An 18992-nucleotide genomic window follows, 5' to 3' on the forward strand; every position below is an offset into this window, starting at 1 on the left:
AAAAACAAATCCGTGGGTTATAGATCAAATCAGATCTGAACTGACCCTAGAAGCTAAAATGACTAAACTGAGGCTATCGTATTTTGGTCACATTATGAGAAGACAAGAGTCACTGGAAAAGACAATCATGCTAGGAAAAGTTGAGGGCAGCAGGAAAAGAGGAAGACCCAACAAGAGATGGATGGATTCAATAAAGGAAGCCACAGCCTTCAGTTTGCAAGATCTGAGCAAGGCTGTCAAAGATAGGACATTTTGGAAGACATTGATTCATAGGGTCGCCATGAGTCGGAAGCGACTTGATGGCATTTAACACACACAAACAACACAATACTTGCCTTCACTTCATATTCTACTAATTTTAACATTAGTGCTAACTTAATTTTAAATTAATATGTAATGCTTACTTCTGCAGAATAAAATTATATCCAACCATACAGCATTTTATGAAACTTATGAATAATAAAGCTTCCAAGTATTTTGAAACTCTTCACTGGGTCTTTTATTCCCTTGATTTGTCACCTTTCCCATCACTGCATATTCTTTGCTTGAATTTTGTGTTTTAGATTTCTGGTTGGTTCTACAACCCAGATCCTACTTCATTGTTTATTCAATGTCCCATCCTGCTGATTGTATTGACTCACTCTGTGTAGTCTGCTTTGAATCCCAGTGAGAAAGGTGGATGATAAATAGCATAAATAAATAAAATAGCGCCTCTCTTGCATTCAAGATTTATTGATTACATTTTCATCATTTAGACACAAGGGAAAGAAGGTGTTGAAAAATTTCACCAAGCTTTCAGCATTTTTTACCCCACCATCAATCTGCCCTTTAACCATTCTACATAAGAGTACATTTTCTAGATACTACTGTTAAAAATACATTATGGATGCTTTAATACCATCTTAGTTAATGCATCAGCAAAAAATGCTTTCCCCCCAACTCAGTCTAACCCTCGAGATTGTCCCATAACTTGACCTAACTGCCTGGAGCCCTGCCACAGTAATTTCAAGAAAAATTTTCTTTGTAACTGCCACACTGTGCTTTGGTTTTCAACCATCTGCCTAGTGATTCCTAAAAACGTTGATTGTGTACCTGATTGCTAACAAATCTCTTTATAAGGATATTTGTAAAGTGGATTATCTGTAGTAATGAAAACAATTTCTGCCTGTTGTGCAGGGGAACCAGCAGGGTCAGAGGGAAAAGATGGCTGCTTGTCCAACGTCTTCTGATTGTTCAGCAAATTGTCTTCTGTGGGTTCAGTTTGTTCATTCTTACAGTGGGGTTGTTAACTGGTGTCCAGTCAAGTAGAGCGTCCGGAAAAAACTTGTTGGTTTTCGAAAACGTAAAGCTTAAATATTATCCGATTTAAAGTATTTCAAGCAAAAAAAAATTTGCGATTATGTTAAGCAACAACTACTAATCTACCCACACTCTACAAATTTGCTTTTAATGAACCTGCCAAAATCGCAAAAAAAAAAGTGATCAATGGTAAATGTCTCGTCCAAGATCAGGATCACTAATATCACCTGCAATATCTAAGTCTAAGGACTCCTCTCAAGACGGTAATATGGAGAAGAAAATCCAAGAACTGTTTGTTAAACACTACAGCCAAACAGCATGAACAGCTGTCAAAGCAAATGGAGCAATTAACTACAATGATGAATTCCTTGGTTCAAACTTTAACACAGAAGATATATGGTGTAACTGAAGAACTGAAAGAGGTGAAGACCCAGATCACCACAATTACTACAGATGTGAAGACATTGGGTGGATCATTAAAGAAAGTTATGGAAGATCAGAAAGATGTCAAGAAGAAGGTGGAGAGCCATGAGAGACAAATGGATGCAATCCGGGTCCAGGAGGATACAGTGAAAGACCAATTGACTATGATGGACATGAAAGCTAGAGAATCCAATTTACGAGCACGCAGTCTCCATGAAGATCTTGGTGACTCTAGAGATACATTGATAAGAAGCCTTGCAGAATTAACTCAAATTAATGAACAAGAATTGGACTGCACAGTGAATAGAATTTACAGGATTCCTCTATCAGCAAAATTGAGGAAAACTAAACCAAGAGATGTTATGATTACCTTTTATGATATTAAGATGAAGGATGCCATTATGAAACTTCATTATGACAACCCAATGAAGGTAGGAGAAACCACCTTGATAGTGCTAAAAGATATTCCTAGACATTTAATGGCAAAAAAGCATCTTTAAAGATTTTACTGCATCACTAAGGAAACATGGAATAAACTACAGATGGGTTCTACCACAAGGGTTAACCTTCATGTACAAGGGAATAAGGACAACTATTACTACCTTACAAGACGTTGGGAAGTTTATGAGGAAGTACAAAAGAGATTTTGTGTATGTCCCCTCTACTGAAATGGAAGTGGAAGAAGAAGAAGAACAAGAGGATCTTTCATTGAAAGGAGCATTAGGAGGAACCAGATCATAAGACTCTTATATCACATTAAAGAATCATCATGGCTAAAGTCATTTCTTGGAATGTCAATGGACTTAATGAAAAAATAAAAAGAGCAAGAATTTTCAAATAGTTACAAAAACAAAAATATACATTAATTTGTCTACAAGAACCTCATATTTCTAAAAAGGATAGAAAATATTTGGATAGAAAAACGTTGGGTCTAGCATTTATTGCATCATCTAAAACAAAGACTAAAGGAGTAGTTATCTATGCACATCCTAGTCTGACTCCTGAATTGGTATACAAAGATGAAGAAGGCTGTACTATTATTATTCGGACAAAAATATTGGGTCAAAGAACGTTGGTGGTTGGAATTTATGCACCCAATGAAGGGAAAGCTAAATTTTATGAACACTTACATGAGATTTTGCTTCAACATGCTCAGGAACAGATTTTATTGATGGGTGACTTTAATGGAATTATTTCTCCATCTTTGGATAAGAAAACCCAAGCCAAAACGGAAAAGGAAGGAATTCTGCCAAAGACCTTCTTTCAAATGACGACTGAGTTGGACTTACAAGACATTTGGCGAACAACGAATACGACAGCTAAAGAATTTACTTTCTACTCAGCAAGACACGACTCACATTCAAGGATTGACATGATTTGGGTTAGTAAATCTGTTTTTACACAACTGTGGAAAACACATATTATACCAAGGACTTTTTCTGATCACAACCTGGTTTCTTTTGAATGGAATAACCTCCAAGCATTTAGATGGAAGTTAAATGATAAACTTTTGAAAGACCAAAAGCTGTCAGAGGAATTATCTACTTTGATTAAGGATGACTTTGAAATTAATATGAATGGAAAAACCACCTTGAATACAGTATGGGATGCTTTCAAAGCGGTGGTAAGGGGATTTATGATTCAGAAGAATACGACTTGGAGAAAACAACAATTACAGACGACTAACACTATATTGGTTCTTGTGGGTTATCCGGGCTGTGTAACCGTGGTCTTGGTATTTTCTTTCCTGACGTTCCTGTGGCAGGCCAGCTGCTGGCGAAACGTCAGGAAAGAAAATACCAAGACCACGGTTACACAGCCCGGATATCCCACAAGAACCAATGAACTCTGACCGTGAAAGCCTTCGACAATATTTTGACTAACACTATACTTTGGGATTTACAAAAACTTGAACAAAATTTGGTTTTGGAATTACAAAAAGATTCAAGAGATAAAAACAGGAAAAGATAAAGGCCCTCAAACATCAACTGAAATGGTGGTTTCAGAAGAAATGAATAAAAATTTGAAATATGCAAAACAAAGATTTTTTAAACAGGCAAATAAACCAGGTAAATTTCTGGCAACTCAACTTCGGGACTAATTTCAAAAACGGATTATTGCTAAGCTACAAACAGCTAAAGGTCCTGTTTATACTACAACAGATATTCAAAAAGAGTTTGTATCTTTTTATGCCAGGTTGTACCAGAAAGATGAAATATCGATAAAAAAGATGGAAAAATTCTTATATTCTACAAATATTAAAAAACTATCAATAGCCCAACAGAAACTACTTGATGAGCCAATCTCTTTTAGAAGAATTAGATAAAGCTTTTAAAAATCAAAAAACAGATAAAACTCCAGGCCCTGATGGAATTACTGCCATGTTTTATCGCACTTTTAAACCTTCTCTGATGAAACCATTTTTGGAACTTTGTAACTCAATAATAGAAACAGGATCAGTACCAGAAACATGGACTCATGCTTTTATCTCCTTGATACATAAACAGGGGAGAGATCCTGAATGAGTAACTACCGTATTTTTCGCTCCATAAGACGCACCTGACCATAAGACGCACCTAGTTTTTAGAGGAGGAAAACAAGAAAAAAAATATTCTGAAACAAATGGGGTACTAAACTATTTAATAAGCTATTAGAATAATATTTCAACCATATAAAGTGAACAACAGCCAACAGTGGCATTAAGAACCATCATCACTGTCATTAACAAATGAAGAGAGACTTTAAGGTTCGAGTACTCTTCTAGTCTTCTGTGAACCCCAAGAACTCATCGTCGCTAGAGTCAGAATTTAGGAAGCTCAGTTGCTCACAATCACTGTCATCACTTTCGTCGCTATCTTCAAATAAGATATCATCTTCGTGACCGTCCAAAGCATTGCTAATGCCACATTTTTTGAATGAGTGGGCAACGATTTCCTCCTTCACCGAGTGCCATGATGTTTTCACCCATTCACAAACTTGAGTTATAGTGGGCCTCTTCATTCGTCCAGTAGGTGTCAGATCATGATTACCAGCAGCCATCCATTTGTTCCACTCTTCTCACATGAAGACCTTAAATGGTTTGTTGAGGGAAACATCGAGAGGTTGCAACTGGCTGGTAAGACCTCCTGGAATTACAGCTAGATGAGTCTTCACTTCTCTAAAGCACTTTTTTGTAATTTCACTAATATGTGCCCTAAACTGGTCTAGTACTAATAAGGCAGGTTTTTTCAGAAGCCCTCCAGGACGTTTGGACCACACTTTTTCAACCCATACTCTCATTCCATTTTCGTCCATCCAGCCTTTCTCATGAACATGTACAACAACTCCTCTTGGAATCACTTCTTTTGGAAATGTTTTCCTTTTGAAAATTAGCATGGGTGGCAACTTGGTGCCATCTGCACAGCAAGACAACATAACTGTGTAATGGGTTTTCTCATGTCCGGAGGTTTTCACTGTGATAGTTTTGGCACCTTTCAGATCAACAGTCCTATTAGATGGCACATCAAAGGTTAGCGGGACTTCATCCATATTCCCAATCTGGCCAATTTCAAACCCATATTTCTTCCTAGCATCAATTACAAATTTATGAAAAGACAGAATCTTAGATTCATATTCTTTTGGCATTCTTTGCGCAATTCTGGTTTTGGTGCGCATAGCAAGGCCACATCGCTTCATAAATCTGTAGCACCACGATGGTGATCCAGTAAAATCATGAATGCCTTTCTCTAAAGCAATGCGTTTGGCTTCATATATTATCATTTTTGTAGAGACTGAGAGGCCATTATTCCGGTCACGTGTGATCCATTCTTTCATGGCCACGTCTAACTGTGGCCACTTTGCAGCATTTCCACGAAGAGTGTGCTTACTTTTATCTGCTTTTTGCAGCTTATCCTCCTGTTTCCTCCACTCTCTTATCATTTTTTCAGTTGGAGGTGGCCCAAAATGTCTCTCTGCTGCTCTGTTTCCATGCTCCTTAGCATATTTTACTACCTCTAGTTTAAAAGGAATCTTATATGCTAATCCCTTCTGCTTTATCATCCTTGTATGTGGAATGGGGAAGGTTTTCTGCAAGAAAATACAGTAATGAAGGAACTGTCAGTAATGTACCGGTATCTCCAATGTTTACCACTGACCGCTGACCATGGTTTTCAATCAGAAAACACACTCTGGTGGCACGAAGAAAACAAAGAAGCCCCTCTTGCTAAAAGGCAGTGTGTGCTTTCTCCGTGAACAACAGACAGCCCTGCTCATCATGGGAAGAATCCCCCCCCTGAGGAATGAGCAGCATGGAAATTCTAGGTGCTGTTCCAGATTGACAGAGATGAAATGCCAGATTTCAAAATTCAGAATTTCTAACACAGACAAAATCCTAACTGTTGGAAGACCTGATGGGAGGGAGAGAGAGAGAGCGGGTTCAGAGCTCAGAGGTTGTCCTCGTCTACTGCCTGTTTCAAACTAGCAATCGGGCTAATAAATCTCAAAATATTCATAGTGCTTGGCACTTACAGAATCCTCTGAAGAAATGGTCCATGTCTACCATGGAACGGAGTATTGTGAAAGATTCTGGGAAGTATTCTCACATAGTTGTTCCAAGTTAGCTGAGAACTGCGCCCAAAGCCTCCCTGCCATGGCAGGTTGTGGGAGCAGATCATATGGGATGAGCCAACTCTCTTTCAGGAGGTCTCTCCCATTGGAACTGACCTTAACGTTGAGGAATGCTAGATAAGTTTGTAAGAATCCCCAGGGATTCCCCAGAGCACCTGACAAACCTGGAGTGTTTCAAGTGCTTCCTGTACATTCGCTGTCATTTGTGCAACACCCCTGCAAGGTGCGGTGAGAATGTGGGGGGGGGGCAGAGGTGTCCAGGCTAAGATAACAGCGATTTCATAGAATCACAGAGTTGGACGGGATCACCAGGGTCATCTAGTCCAACCCCTTGCACAATGCAGGAAATTCTCAACTACCTCCCCCATACACCCCCAGTGACCCCTACTCCATGCCCAGAAGATGGTTTGTTTAAGGCCTTGTAGTAGGCTTACCATTTTCCCACTGGGGACAGAATAACCCCTAGCTCCTATTGCCCGCTGCCACTGAGCTGGGCAGCAAGAGGAAATGCCTGGAGAAATGTGGGCAATAGAAATGGGGGGGGGGGGACATCCCCAGCCACCATCCTTTGTGTGTATAATACAGGCAAAATTCAGAAATAATAATCTGGGGAAAACCTCCCCCCCAATATTTCTCTTCCCCTTTTCTTTTGCAAGCGCCCCATGAAATCCTTGCCAGAGTTTCAGTGATGCCTTCAAAGTTTCCTTTCCTTTCCTTTCCTTTTATCCCTTAGAAGCTCCTTGATCAATTGATCTTGAGCAGCATATATCTAGTGTTGGAGGGATATAACCTTCAAAGTTTCAGGTTGTTGGCGCTGGCGACCTGCTCTACCTGCACGAAGGGGGGGGGGAAGGAGGCGACTTTTCCTTGCACGACCGTCTTCCCCAGCGAAAGCTTTCCTTGCAGGACCGTCTTTCCCCACCACGTGCCCCTCGCTGCGCGAGCATTGAGAAACGACCGCCTCCTTCCTGCTCCTCCCAAACCGCCCTTTTTCCACAGCTTGCCTCCCTGAGGCGCCTGCTTGTCACGCCCACCCCCTCCCAGCTGGGTTTTGCCAGCTGGCTGGCGGAATCTTGGCCGGCTCTTGAGGCAACCCGGCCCCGCTGCTCTCGATGGCTGGGAGGGAGGGTCTTGGCCGGCTCCCGGGGCATCCCAGCCCCGCTGCGCTTGGCAGCGCAGAGGGAGGATCTTGGCCGGCTCCCGGGGCAACCCAGCCCCGCTGCTCTTGATGGCTAGGAGGGAGGGTCTTGGCAGGCTCCCGGGGCAACCCAGCCCCGTTGCTCTTGGTGGCTGGGGCCATTTATTCATGGAAGGTTTTGCATTGGATTTGTCACTCTATAGATGCACATTTTCCCCATCTGAATTCTCAAAACTCTGCATGGCTGCTTATTGTTGAGTTTTGAGAATATGGATGGGGAAAAAGTGCATCTAAAGAGTGGCAAATCCAATGCAAAACCTTCCATGAATAGGTCTTGTCCGGCTCCCAGGGCATCCCAGCCCCGCTGCACTTGGCAGCGCAGAGGGAGGGTCTTGGCCGACTCCCGGGGCAACCCAGCCCCATTGCTCTTGGTGGCTGGGAGGGAGGGTCTTGGATGGCTCCGGGGCAACCCAGCCCCGCTGCGCTTGGCAGCGCAGAGGGAGGGTCTTGGCCGGCTCCCGGGGCAACCCAGCCCCGCTGCTCTTGGTGGCTGGGAGGGAGGGAGGGAGGGAGGGAAGGAGGGTCTTAGCCGGCTCCCAGGGCCTCCCGGCCCCGCTGCGCTCGGCAGCGCAGAGGGAGGGTCTTAGCCAGCTCCCGGGGCGGCCCGGCCCCGCTGCTCTCAGTGGGAGGGAGGGAGGGTCTTGGCCATCTCTCGGGGCAGCCCGGCCCCGCTGCGCTTGGCAGCGCAGAGGGAGGTTCTTGGCCGGCTCCTGGGGCGGCCCGGCCCCGCTGCTCTCAGTGGGAGGGAGGGACGGAAGGAGAGTCTTGGCCGGCTCCCGGGGCAGCCTGGCCCCGCTGCCCTCGGCGGCTCACAAAGGCCTCCCGCCCCCCGCTGGCTGGCTGAGTATTGGCCGGCTCCCGGGGTGGCCCGGCCCCGTTGCCGCTGCGCTGTGTGGCTGGGGGGGGGCCCTCCCGCCCCCCCAGCTGGCTGGCGGCTTCCTAGCCGGCTCCTGGGCGTGCCAGCTCTGCGTGGGCTGCCACAGCCGGGCCTCTCCGCAGCTTTGCCCTTCTCCCCGGGGGCCGCATTCCCCCACATTCGCTCCATAAGACGCACAGAGATTTCCCCTCACTTTTGAGGAGGGAAAAAGTGCGTCTTATGGAGCGAAAAATACGGTAATTATAGACCTATTTCTCTGTTAAATGTGGATTACAAAATGTACGCTTCAGTTTTATCATCTAGAATTAAAAAATTTATTACGGACCTCATACATGAGGATCAAGCAGGTTTTGTTCCAGGAAGACAAATTAAGGACAATGTGAGGGTACTTTTGGATGCCTTGGAGTATTATGAATATAATATTCAACATAAAGCAGCTTTTGTTTTCCTGGATGCAGAAAAGGTTTTTGATATGGTTTCTTGGGATTATATGAAAAAAACTTTGGAAGCAATGAACTTCGGGGAAAAATTTAGAAGAGGTATAGATGCTATATATACTTCACAGCAAGCAAAAATATTGGTGAATGAATCTATGTCGGGAGAATGCATCATACAAAAAGGGACTAGACAGGGTTGTCCTCTCTCCCCTTTGCTTTTTATTTTGGTCTTAGAACCCCTATGCTGTAAGATTCGTGAATCCGAGGACGTATGTGGTTTGAAAATAAGTAAACAGGAATTTAAAATGAGAGCATTGGCTGATGATTTGTTATTGATTTTGGATGACCCTAACCAATCAGCAAACAAGCTGAGAGATATTGGACTCTTATAGTAAAGTTTCAGGATTCAAAATTAAGAGAAAACAGAGATGATTTTTAAAAATGTTACTGGTTTGGAACAACAACACGTTATGGATATGACAGGTTGGCAGAATGTGAAGAAAGTGAAATACTTGGGAATTTGGATTTCCACAAAAAATGCGGACTTGGTTACAAATAACTATGTTAAACTGTGGGAAGAAATAAAGAGAGACATGATGGTTTGGAATACTAAGAACTTATCTTTGCTAGGCCGCATCTCAACGATACAAATGAATATACTCCCAAGGCTACTATTTTTGTTTCAAAATTTACCTATCATATCCCAAGTAAAGTATTATGATACCTGGAGGAAAGATATATTGAACTATATTTGGCAAGGTAAAAAACCGAGAATTGCATATAAATATTTGACAGACCTTAAAGAGAGAGGTGGACTTGCACTTCCTAATTTTAAACTTTATGCTGAGGCGGCGGCTTTGGTATGGCTGAGAGATTGGATGGACTTAAAAAATACACAATTGTTGGATCTTGAGGGTTACGATAATAGAAGTGGTTGGCATGGTTATTTGTGGTATAATAAAATTAAAACCCATGCATCATTTCAGCAACATATGGTTAAATCTTCCCTTTATAGAATATGGATTAGATACAAACATCTGTTAGAAATAAAAACTCCACTATGGATTTCATCTCAAGAAATGCTAACTTTGCGTCCACTAAGGCCTGCTCAATTTGTAATTTATCAACATCTTTTGAAATGGGATGGTACAAAATGTTCACTTAAAGAATATGAAGAAGTTAAAGACTTACTATCTTGGTTCCAGTATCACCAAGTTAATTCGGTCTATTTGCGAGACTTAAAAACAGGTTTTTCAAAGACTAAATCAACCTTGCAGAAACTTTTGTTGGATACAAATGATCATCTAATATCTAAGATGTACAAACTTCTGCTTGAACTTAATTGTGAACAAGATCGAATAAAACCTACTATGATTAGTTGGGCACAAATGTTGGGACACGATATACTGTTGCAGAAATGGGAAAGACTGTGGACAAGAGACTTGAGATTATTATCGCAATTATTAAGAGAAAATATATATAAAATGATGTATAAGTGGTATCTAACACCAAAGAAACTAGCAATGTCATCTCCCGTAATGTCACCAAATTGTTGGAAATGTAATAAGGAAATTGGTTCTTTTTATCATACTTGGTGGACTTGTGAAAAAGCTAAGAGATTTTGGGAAATGATATATAATTAAATAAGGGTGATTTTACAGCAGAATATACCTAAAATGCCTGAAATGATGCTACTTAGTATGGTGCCGGATTCAATTTTTATTCATAGAACATTTTTGATATATGCCACCACAGCGGCACGATTGATATATGCAGCTAAATGGAAGACTGACGAGATACCAGAAAAAAAAAAGAATGGATAAGTAAAATGTTAGAAATGATGGAGATGGCTAAACTTACAGCTTTTATAAATGGGACTGATAATGTACACTTTTGGGGGGAATGGGAGGCGTGGAGAATCTATTGTGAAGATTATTTTTCGATAGGTCAATTTAAAGGATACTCTTTGGTTTGATCCCTGGTTTAATTTTTTACTATAGTTATCTTAAAATATTGTATGAACTGGATTTGATAAAATAAGATAAATACAATTTAAATATACAGATGGGGATTATATGTTAGCAAAAGTATATACAATTTAAATTTTAGACGGAAGAGAGTGAAGGGGAAGTCGCTTCTGCTTATATTAGATTTTTTTAATTTCCAATTTTGTTATACATTTATAAGATTTACATAATTGAATAATGATTTATGAGATGTATTAAATGAGAAAACAATAAAAAAAATTTTTTAAAGTACATGGGGTAACAGTAAAGTTGCACATGACACACATGTTCCCTCGACCCCCTGCCCACCTTCTGCACCCTCCACAGGGTAGCACAGATTTGGAGAAGCATCGGGATCTTCTGGCTGCAGAAAATTTGTGCCTAAAACAAGAGCAGAAGTTGTGTGAGGCGAAGCTGCAGGAGTTGAAGAAGCAGCCTGTGAAATGTGCTGACTGCAAGCACAGCCAGGTAAGAAGCTCCTCCTTTCTGGCAGAGTTTGCTCGTAGGCGGCCCAGTTGCAGTTGTGTTTATGACATTTCTCCCTCCATGTTTGCTGCTCAGGAGAACAAGAAATTGCAAGAAAAGTTGGCCCAACTGAAGCAAGAAACAGAAAAACTGAAAGGCCGTTTGTCTGAGCTGGACCTGGAAGTGGAGCAGAAAACCAACCGGCTGGCTGAGGTTGAGCTGCGGTTGAAGGACTGTCTAGCAGAGAAAGCAGATGAGGAGGAAAGGCTCTGTCGGAGACTGCGGAATAGTCAGGACACAATCGCCAGTCTCAGAGCCCAACCTCAGCAGGTCAAGGTGAGATGGATCTTGGAATGGTTTGCAAAGGAGCTGTAGATGATGCTTTCTCAGGTCTGAACTAGACATGCCACCTGCCATGTGACAACGGTGGGGATTGGGGCTTCAACCTCCCCCCCCAGCCATTTTCCTGAGCCAAAATGGTTGCAGGGGGGTGTTATTTTTCCTGTTGGGGGGGCTCAACAGGGAACTTTTAGAAGAATATGACTGCCAGCCTTGGTGGCCCCACGTCACGTGTCGCACAGCCCTTAAAGCTGCGTAGAAGGTGTAAATTGAGTCATCTTCTGAGAGCCTTGAGAAGAGCTTCAAACAGAGATCCTGATACTTTTGTAAGCTGGTTTGATGTTTGTGACCACAGAGATTTCCCAATATCATCTCTTTGCATGGTTCTGTCACTGTGTTCTTGTCCCTCTTGCCCCACAGTATATCATCAGGACCGTCCAAGTGGAGTCTTGTGAGAGCAAACAGGCTCTCTCTGAAGCCCAGTCCCGGAACCAGTATTTGCAGGAGCAGGTCGGGATGCAGAGGCAGGTACTCAAAGAGATGGAGCAGCAGTTACAGAACTCTCAGAAGTCAGCCGCCCAGCTCAGAGCACAGGTGCGTCACCAAGCCTTATGATCTGGTAGTGCAGAAGAGGTGGGAATAGGTGTAAAGAAGCTCATCTCAGCTTGGTTCATAAATGTTGCAGGTACAGATACTTTAAAATGCTTGCTCTCTCCTATTTATTTATCTGTAACCCACCTCTCTCCCTAATTGAGCAGCTTACATCATTCTACTCTCCTCCATTTTATCCTCACAGCCATCTTGTGAGGTAGGCTAGGCTGAGGTTGTGTGACTGGCCTGAGGTCACCCAGCAAGCTTTCACGGCAGAGCTGGGATTCGAGCCTGGGTCTCCCTGGTCCTATTGTGACGCTTCGACCGCTGCACCACACTGCCCTCCATGATGCTTCAGGCTCTGAACCCCCCCCCACCCCCATCCCTGTGTTCTTGGTTGTAATTGGTTTCCTGTTTGTTTTTAATAATTGCTGTTTCGGTGTTGCTGCCATTCTCGATTTGTAAATGATTTGCCCCATTATTTGCACTTTTGTTTTAGATTGCCTTCTTGTAATGGGTTGCCTCATGGAGAAGTGACTAATGTGTCAGAATTATTTAAATGTTTGCTTTTGGGAGCCACTTAATTTTTTCAAGAGCCTTGGGAGCTACCAGTCACAAAAGGGCTGCCTGTACAAAAATGACAATATTTCAGAGCAGGTTTGCAGGGAATGTGTGGGGAGACCTTTCGTTGGATTCCCAAATCACCACCACCACCCCAAATTGTCATTTTAGCTGCAGGGGGAAAATGTACAGTTACCTGTGTGCTTTCCTTGGAAGAGGCAAACAGCAGCTTTGATGGAGGGAGAGTGAGCAGCATGCTCCTTCCCTGTCTAGAGCAAGAGCGCACATGGTATGCACACATGAAGGAGGAAGAGGAGAAGCCGGTGCTGCCATTTCCCTATCCAGAGCAAAGGTGCACATCTGTGCCTCCTTTCCTTTTAAGAGAGAGGAGAAGCTGCTGCAGTCACTTTAAAGGGAAGGATAAGAAAGCAGCACTAGAGGAGGGGCAGAGAGCTATTTTTAGTTGTGTGGAGAGGGGACTTAAAGTACATTTTTTAAAAATGTTGCATTGGGGATTTCTTCTCCTGATTATTTGCAAGAAGCTTCCATTAAAGCCGGTGTGCTAGCTTCTAGTTTCCAGTCATGCCCAATTTCTACCCTTTAACTTACTTTATTTTCCCTGGACTCTCTCCTCAGCCAGGGCAGGTGACACTCATCACTCAATGAAGGTAACTTCAGAGGATAGCTGTGTTGGTCTGCAGTAGAAGAGCTGTAGCTTTGAGTCCAGGAGCCCATTCGAGACCAGCAAGATCTTCAGAGGGCAAAAGCGTTCAAAGGTCAAAGCTCCCTTGGAAGGGAGTTTGACTCTTAAAAGCTGATACCCCCAAAATCTTCTTGGTCTCCACTGGACGTGAATCTAGCTCATCCCTCACTGTAGCTAGGTGCATTTCCCTCAAGCATGTCTGACCTGGCATACCTAGAGGTCATCTGCAATCTATCCCCGGAACTGAATCCCTTCCCATTAGTGTAGAGGAGACTGTGGAAGGAAGGGAAGACAGAGGTTTGGCTCCTTTAGTCTAGGAATTTCATTGTGGCCCATTTTCTAGGTTATGATGAATGAGTCTGAGCTTGAACGAGCTCATGAGCAAATGCTGGAGGAAATGCAGAGCATGGAAGAGGACAAGAACAAAGCCGTTGAAGCAGCATTTGCACGAGCACAAATGGAAATGAAAGCTGTGCATGAGAACCTGGCAGGTGAGTGAATATTGCCTCTGAGGACCTGACAGAGTAGAAGCTGGGGTGGGACTCCTTCGTGAGGAATCATCGCTCCCAGCTGGCTGCATTTGCATTTCACTACACCTGTGGAATCTCTCCTTTATGTTAGAGATACTTTGAAGTGTCCCTTCTCCGTTTGCCCTGCTATGGCTTTTTTCAAAGAAGGGAAATTGTCTGTGGTAATGAAAAAGGGAGTTTTCTAAGCATGGAACAATAATTGCTCCTTTATGTTTCTTTGTAGGAGTACAGAGAAATCTCCTTACACTCCAGCCAGCCCTTCGAACTCTCACTAACGATTACAACAACCTCAAGCAACAAGTCAGAGAATTCCCTGTGTTGCTTGAGGAAGCCTTCCGGGATGCCAAGGCAGAGGTCAGAAAAACCTCAAGACCCATCTGCACACTTTAAGGATTGTGTTCTAGGTGGGGTTGAGCCTGCTCTTTCCATTGCTAGGCTCCTTGTAAGTAATTAGTACTTCAGTGGAAGATAGCCATTCAGATGTGAAGGTGGGTACAATACCTGGTATCTATTAGCAGTGTTGCCCCCCAATCTTTTGTTCTCTTTTGAAGGTTGGGCAGGCCGTTGAAGAGGTGAACAGCACAAACCAGGAGCTACTAAGAAAATACCGCAGGGAATTGCAGCTCCGGAAAAAATGTCACAATGAACTTGTGCGGTTGAGAGGTCTGTGCCCCTTTTTTTAGGTGGCATTATTCTGAATTTGTTTACTGCTCATTAACAGCAAAGTCATAAACATATACATATGACACTGGTGGCATTGTGAAGACTTTGGTGAAGGGCTTTTGAGTCCTGGTGGTCAGGAAGTTGAATACCCAGCTTCAACTAGCTGGGGGACTGGAAATGTGGCTTGGCTCAGATAGTTTTGCTGTTGGCTCTCTAACAAAGGCTGAATTTGTTCACATGCCACTTCACAGAAAGAAGGGCTTGATCTGAAGTGACTCATACCATCTGGAAGAGGGTTCTTATTGGCTGAAATGGTATTTGCAGAGGAGTTGAGGGCCAGGAACCCAATTGCTTTCAAATGTATAAACTTCCATAATTCCCTTTTGAAGGAAATATTCGAGTGTTTGGCCGTGTCAGGCCAATAACTAAAGAGGATGGAGACGGTCTGGATGCTGCCAATGCAGTGACTTTTGATCCTGACGATGATGCTGTCTTGCGGCTCATGCACAAAGGGAAGCTGGTATCATTTGAACTGGACAAGGTTTTCCCTCCAGAAGCAACACAGGAAGATGTAAGTATTTCCACAGTATTCTGGGGCTTGCAACAGTTCAGTTTGCAAGATCTCCTGCTATGTTTGAGAAGGGTGAGTGTGGCTTGAAGGAAATCGCAGTGTTTTTAAACTGGATAGGAATCTCTACTGGGGTAGGCTTCATCTTTACCTGAAGGCAAAGAGGACTGATCACCAGAGCCACTTGTCACCCTACTGTCTCGTCCTATTGGTTTAAACAAATTCTGGTCTTTGTCAAGCCTGAGAGGGATGGATTGGACTGACAGTCTCATTAACACATGTTTGAAGAGCCAGTTTGGCTGAGAAGGGAATCACTTTGCTGGTATCTTATACAGGCTTTGTTTTCAAAAGATCTTCCAGGAGGTTCAAGCCCTGATTACATCATGCATTGACGGTTACAACGTTTGTATTTTTGCCTATGGGCAGACCGGTGCAGGGAAGACCTACACGATGGAGGTGAGCAGCATAATACTTTTCTTTTACATGCTGTGACAGTCTTCAGATCCTGTAGCACAACTGAAATGTTTTTGTTAGGAATCACGGGACCAAGACAAACCAGAAAAGACTGAGGAACAAAAATACAGATAAATGCAAGTCTATTCCTAGATACTAATACCATCTAAATACAATAAGTATCCTTTAATAAGTGAACAGTAATGTGTCTATAATCTGTGGAACAGATTCCTGTTGTAAATCATAAAAGAACAAATATGTTTCAATGTGTTGTCTTCATAAGTAGTGGGTATAAAAAGTTAATAAATGTGACCATTCCTTTATAAAAGATAGATACAGCATGTAGAACTAAAATGGCAAAGTGCAGATAGAGTGTCAGTATCTTATTGAATGATGCCCCGGCAATCATTCTTTACCGTCTTACTGTTCTCGTGCTTCTGTCACTCTGCAAACTATGTAAAACAGAATTGTTCACGAGGGCCTTTATATAAAGGCAATATTGTAATGGAATGGTTCAGGAAGGCACTTGTTACAATGGGAACAGGACTGTGGCATCTACCACTGTGTGGTGTGCATTTGTTTGCTGTATGTATTATTCTGCTCTTGCAGTGTTGTTTTCTTGCTTTGTATAATACTTTTTAAAATTTTTATAAGAACAAAAACAAAACATGAACAGAACATATTAATTGGTTCTTGTAGGTTATCCGGGCTGTGTAACCGTGGTCTTGGTATTTTCTTTCCTGACGTTTCGCCAGCATCTGTGGCAGGCATATTAAACATATTAGAACATATTAAAACTGAGATTACTACAAAGGAAGAAGGAATCAAATCATGATCTCCTTTACAATTAGCACAGCTAATACAGTTATACAGAATAAAAAGAAAGATAAGGTTAAATATAATGGCAGTTTCAAACAATATGTAATAAGATAATAAAAAGTCTTAATTACTATCTTAATATTTTATCATAAATCATAATATTCTTTAATTAACCACTATATTTATATTCATCAATATATTTAAAAGAGTTATACTATAATTAAAATAATATTGATCATTGGATTATATATATTTCTACTAAAATTAATTGTTGTTTTATATTTCTGATAATTATTCCCAATATTAAAAATTGAGTTCCCCCAATATTTGACATATTTTCTGCATATACCAAGGAGATTTTTCAGATCTCTAAATAGCATATCACATTAATAAGCTCCTTTTCTGTTCATCAGTTTTTGTGGACAATATGAATAATATACTTTCCATTTATCTTTGATTGGTCTTTTATTCATGTGTGTCCTGGGACGCCACTTGGCCAAAGTGCCGTCCTGGGACCAATGCCGCCCCACCCACTTACCAGGACTGTTGGCATAGCCAGCCCCCAATCAGCCCTCTTAGATCCTCACTGCCAACAGGGAGGCACCGCTGGGAAAATGTGGCCCCCCAGTCACCAAGGCCACTGACAGCCATCTACCCACAGTTGAGGTGAGCGAGCGGGCACATGCCACACTGCCTAGCATGGGCAGAGCTGCTGCCTGTGCTGGCATGGCTGCCCCCACAAACCTAACCTCCACCGCAATACTGTCTGAGGTGGCCCCTGCCGCTCCATCCCTCATCGCAAAACAGCTGAGTGGCAGACAGAGCCGGGATGCAGCGAGCCTGATAGTCAGCTGGGGGAAGGCTTGTTGAGGAAGAAGAAAACAAGGAGCGAGGAGAGCCCATATATAGACTCCCCTGGGCAGAGTCAGGGGTGAAGCCACGGACTTCCTTCATCTCCCACTGCAAAAGAAATTCTAGGAGGACATGGTCCCTTCCCCCTAGGGTCCCCACCACCTTCACCCTCATGTACCAATTCTAGCCTGTTGGTTAATATTAAGTTGACTATGGCCGAACCCCTCATAGCTTTCGAAAAAGGAAATTAATGGCCATGGAGGTCAGGAAGTTGCATGACTGGACAACTGATAATGTCTCCCAGCACACATCAGGAAAATAGAAATCACTCATAACTACAAGGTAATGTTGCCTGGATATTCTGTAAGGCTTCTCAAAGAGGGCATCCTCCTCCTCCTCACCCTGGTCAGGAAGCAGCCAGAAACTCTAGCAAGTCAGAAAATTGTTGTTTCTGCTAATTATTGGCTAACTTGTTGGCCTGGGCCCAGGTTTCTCACTTTGGGTATGAGTAGGCTTACCAGGTCCCATCGGTCAATCGACGGGAGATTTTCTGGGGCTCGCGGTGCACGCATGTGCCTGGCTCGATGCTGCCACGCGCCAACGCGCCTACATCACTTCCGGTTTACTTGGAAGTGATGGGGACGCTCTCTCAATCTTGGCTGAAACTCTATGGAAACCATAGAGTTTCTGCTGAATTTGCTAGAGTGTCCACATCGCTTCAGGGTAAACCCTAAATTGACGTAGCCGCGTCACACGTGTGCACATACACGGGGTTCCCGCCGGCTCTCAGCTGGTCGGCGGACAGCCCGGTGGATTGGCGGTAGTTTATTCGCCACCACCGGGCACTTGGCAACTCTAGGTATGAGAGACCTTAGTTCATTGGTTGGGGGTGGGGAAGGGTAAGAGACACACGTTAAGAAATACTGTATTATGGAATTAGCTACCGCCAGCTTTTTAAATGACTTTTAAAAAGGATTAGACACCACCCTCCTCTTCTGTATGTTGATGAGGAAATGGAAGGAGCTTTAGATCCTCTGTGCTTTTTACCAGGTGCTGGGTAAAGATGGCAGTGGAGGGCGCTGGTCCTCAGGCCCTGCTTACAGACACCTTGGGGGAGTCCTGCTGGTCCCTGCCAGAAGCAGAATGTTGGCTGATCTTTGGTCTGACCCAGGATAGCTGGTGGATAGCTGAGTGTTGATGAATGCATAATGAGTCTGAAATTCCCTCTTCCCAGCATCAGCACATCCCATGAGCCTTAAGCTTTGTGGCATGTGTTCATCTCTGTGCTCTACTTGTCATCTCCCTCACTAGGGAACTCCTGAGAACCCGGGAATCAATCAGCGGGCTCTGCAGCTTCTCTTCTCGGAAGTACAGGTGAAAGCTTCAGCCTGGGACTATAAGATCACAGTCAGTGTGGCAGAGATATACAATGAAGCTCTCAGGTAATGGAGTTACTCCAATGGACTGTTGAGTCTGTCAAATTTGGTGGTGAAGGGGCTTGTCTTGTTTTCAGTAGCAACAAAGAATATCTTGTGCTGAAAACAGAGAATTTCAAACCAAAAAACAGCAACTGTAACCAAAGTTAGACGTAAGACACAAGCGT

The 18992-nt window shown here is 43.1% G+C and overlaps 1 protein-coding gene across 1 annotated transcript in view; it reads left to right on the plus strand.

Annotated features, from left to right (window-relative positions):
• The window catches only part of KIFC3 (kinesin family member C3), a 59097-nt gene that overhangs the window by 14958 nt on the left and 25147 nt on the right, over window positions 1–18992 (plus strand). Inside the window, exons 3-11 of the mRNA XM_056855133.1 lie at window positions 11173–11313; window positions 11407–11646; window positions 12070–12243; window positions 13848–13995; window positions 14258–14388; window positions 14586–14697; window positions 15087–15268; window positions 15617–15721; window positions 18701–18831. Of these exons, the coding sequence (XP_056711111.1) occupies window positions 11173–11313; window positions 11407–11646; window positions 12070–12243; window positions 13848–13995; window positions 14258–14388; window positions 14586–14697; window positions 15087–15268; window positions 15617–15721; window positions 18701–18831 (1364 nt within the window). The remainder of the gene's footprint in view (window positions 1–11172; window positions 11314–11406; window positions 11647–12069; window positions 12244–13847; window positions 13996–14257; window positions 14389–14585; window positions 14698–15086; window positions 15269–15616; window positions 15722–18700; window positions 18832–18992) is intronic.

Source organism: Euleptes europaea, chromosome 9 (assembly GCF_029931775.1).
Source record: "Euleptes europaea isolate rEulEur1 chromosome 9, rEulEur1.hap1, whole genome shotgun sequence".
Classification (NCBI taxonomy): Eukaryota; Metazoa; Chordata; class Lepidosauria; order Squamata; family Sphaerodactylidae; genus Euleptes; species Euleptes europaea.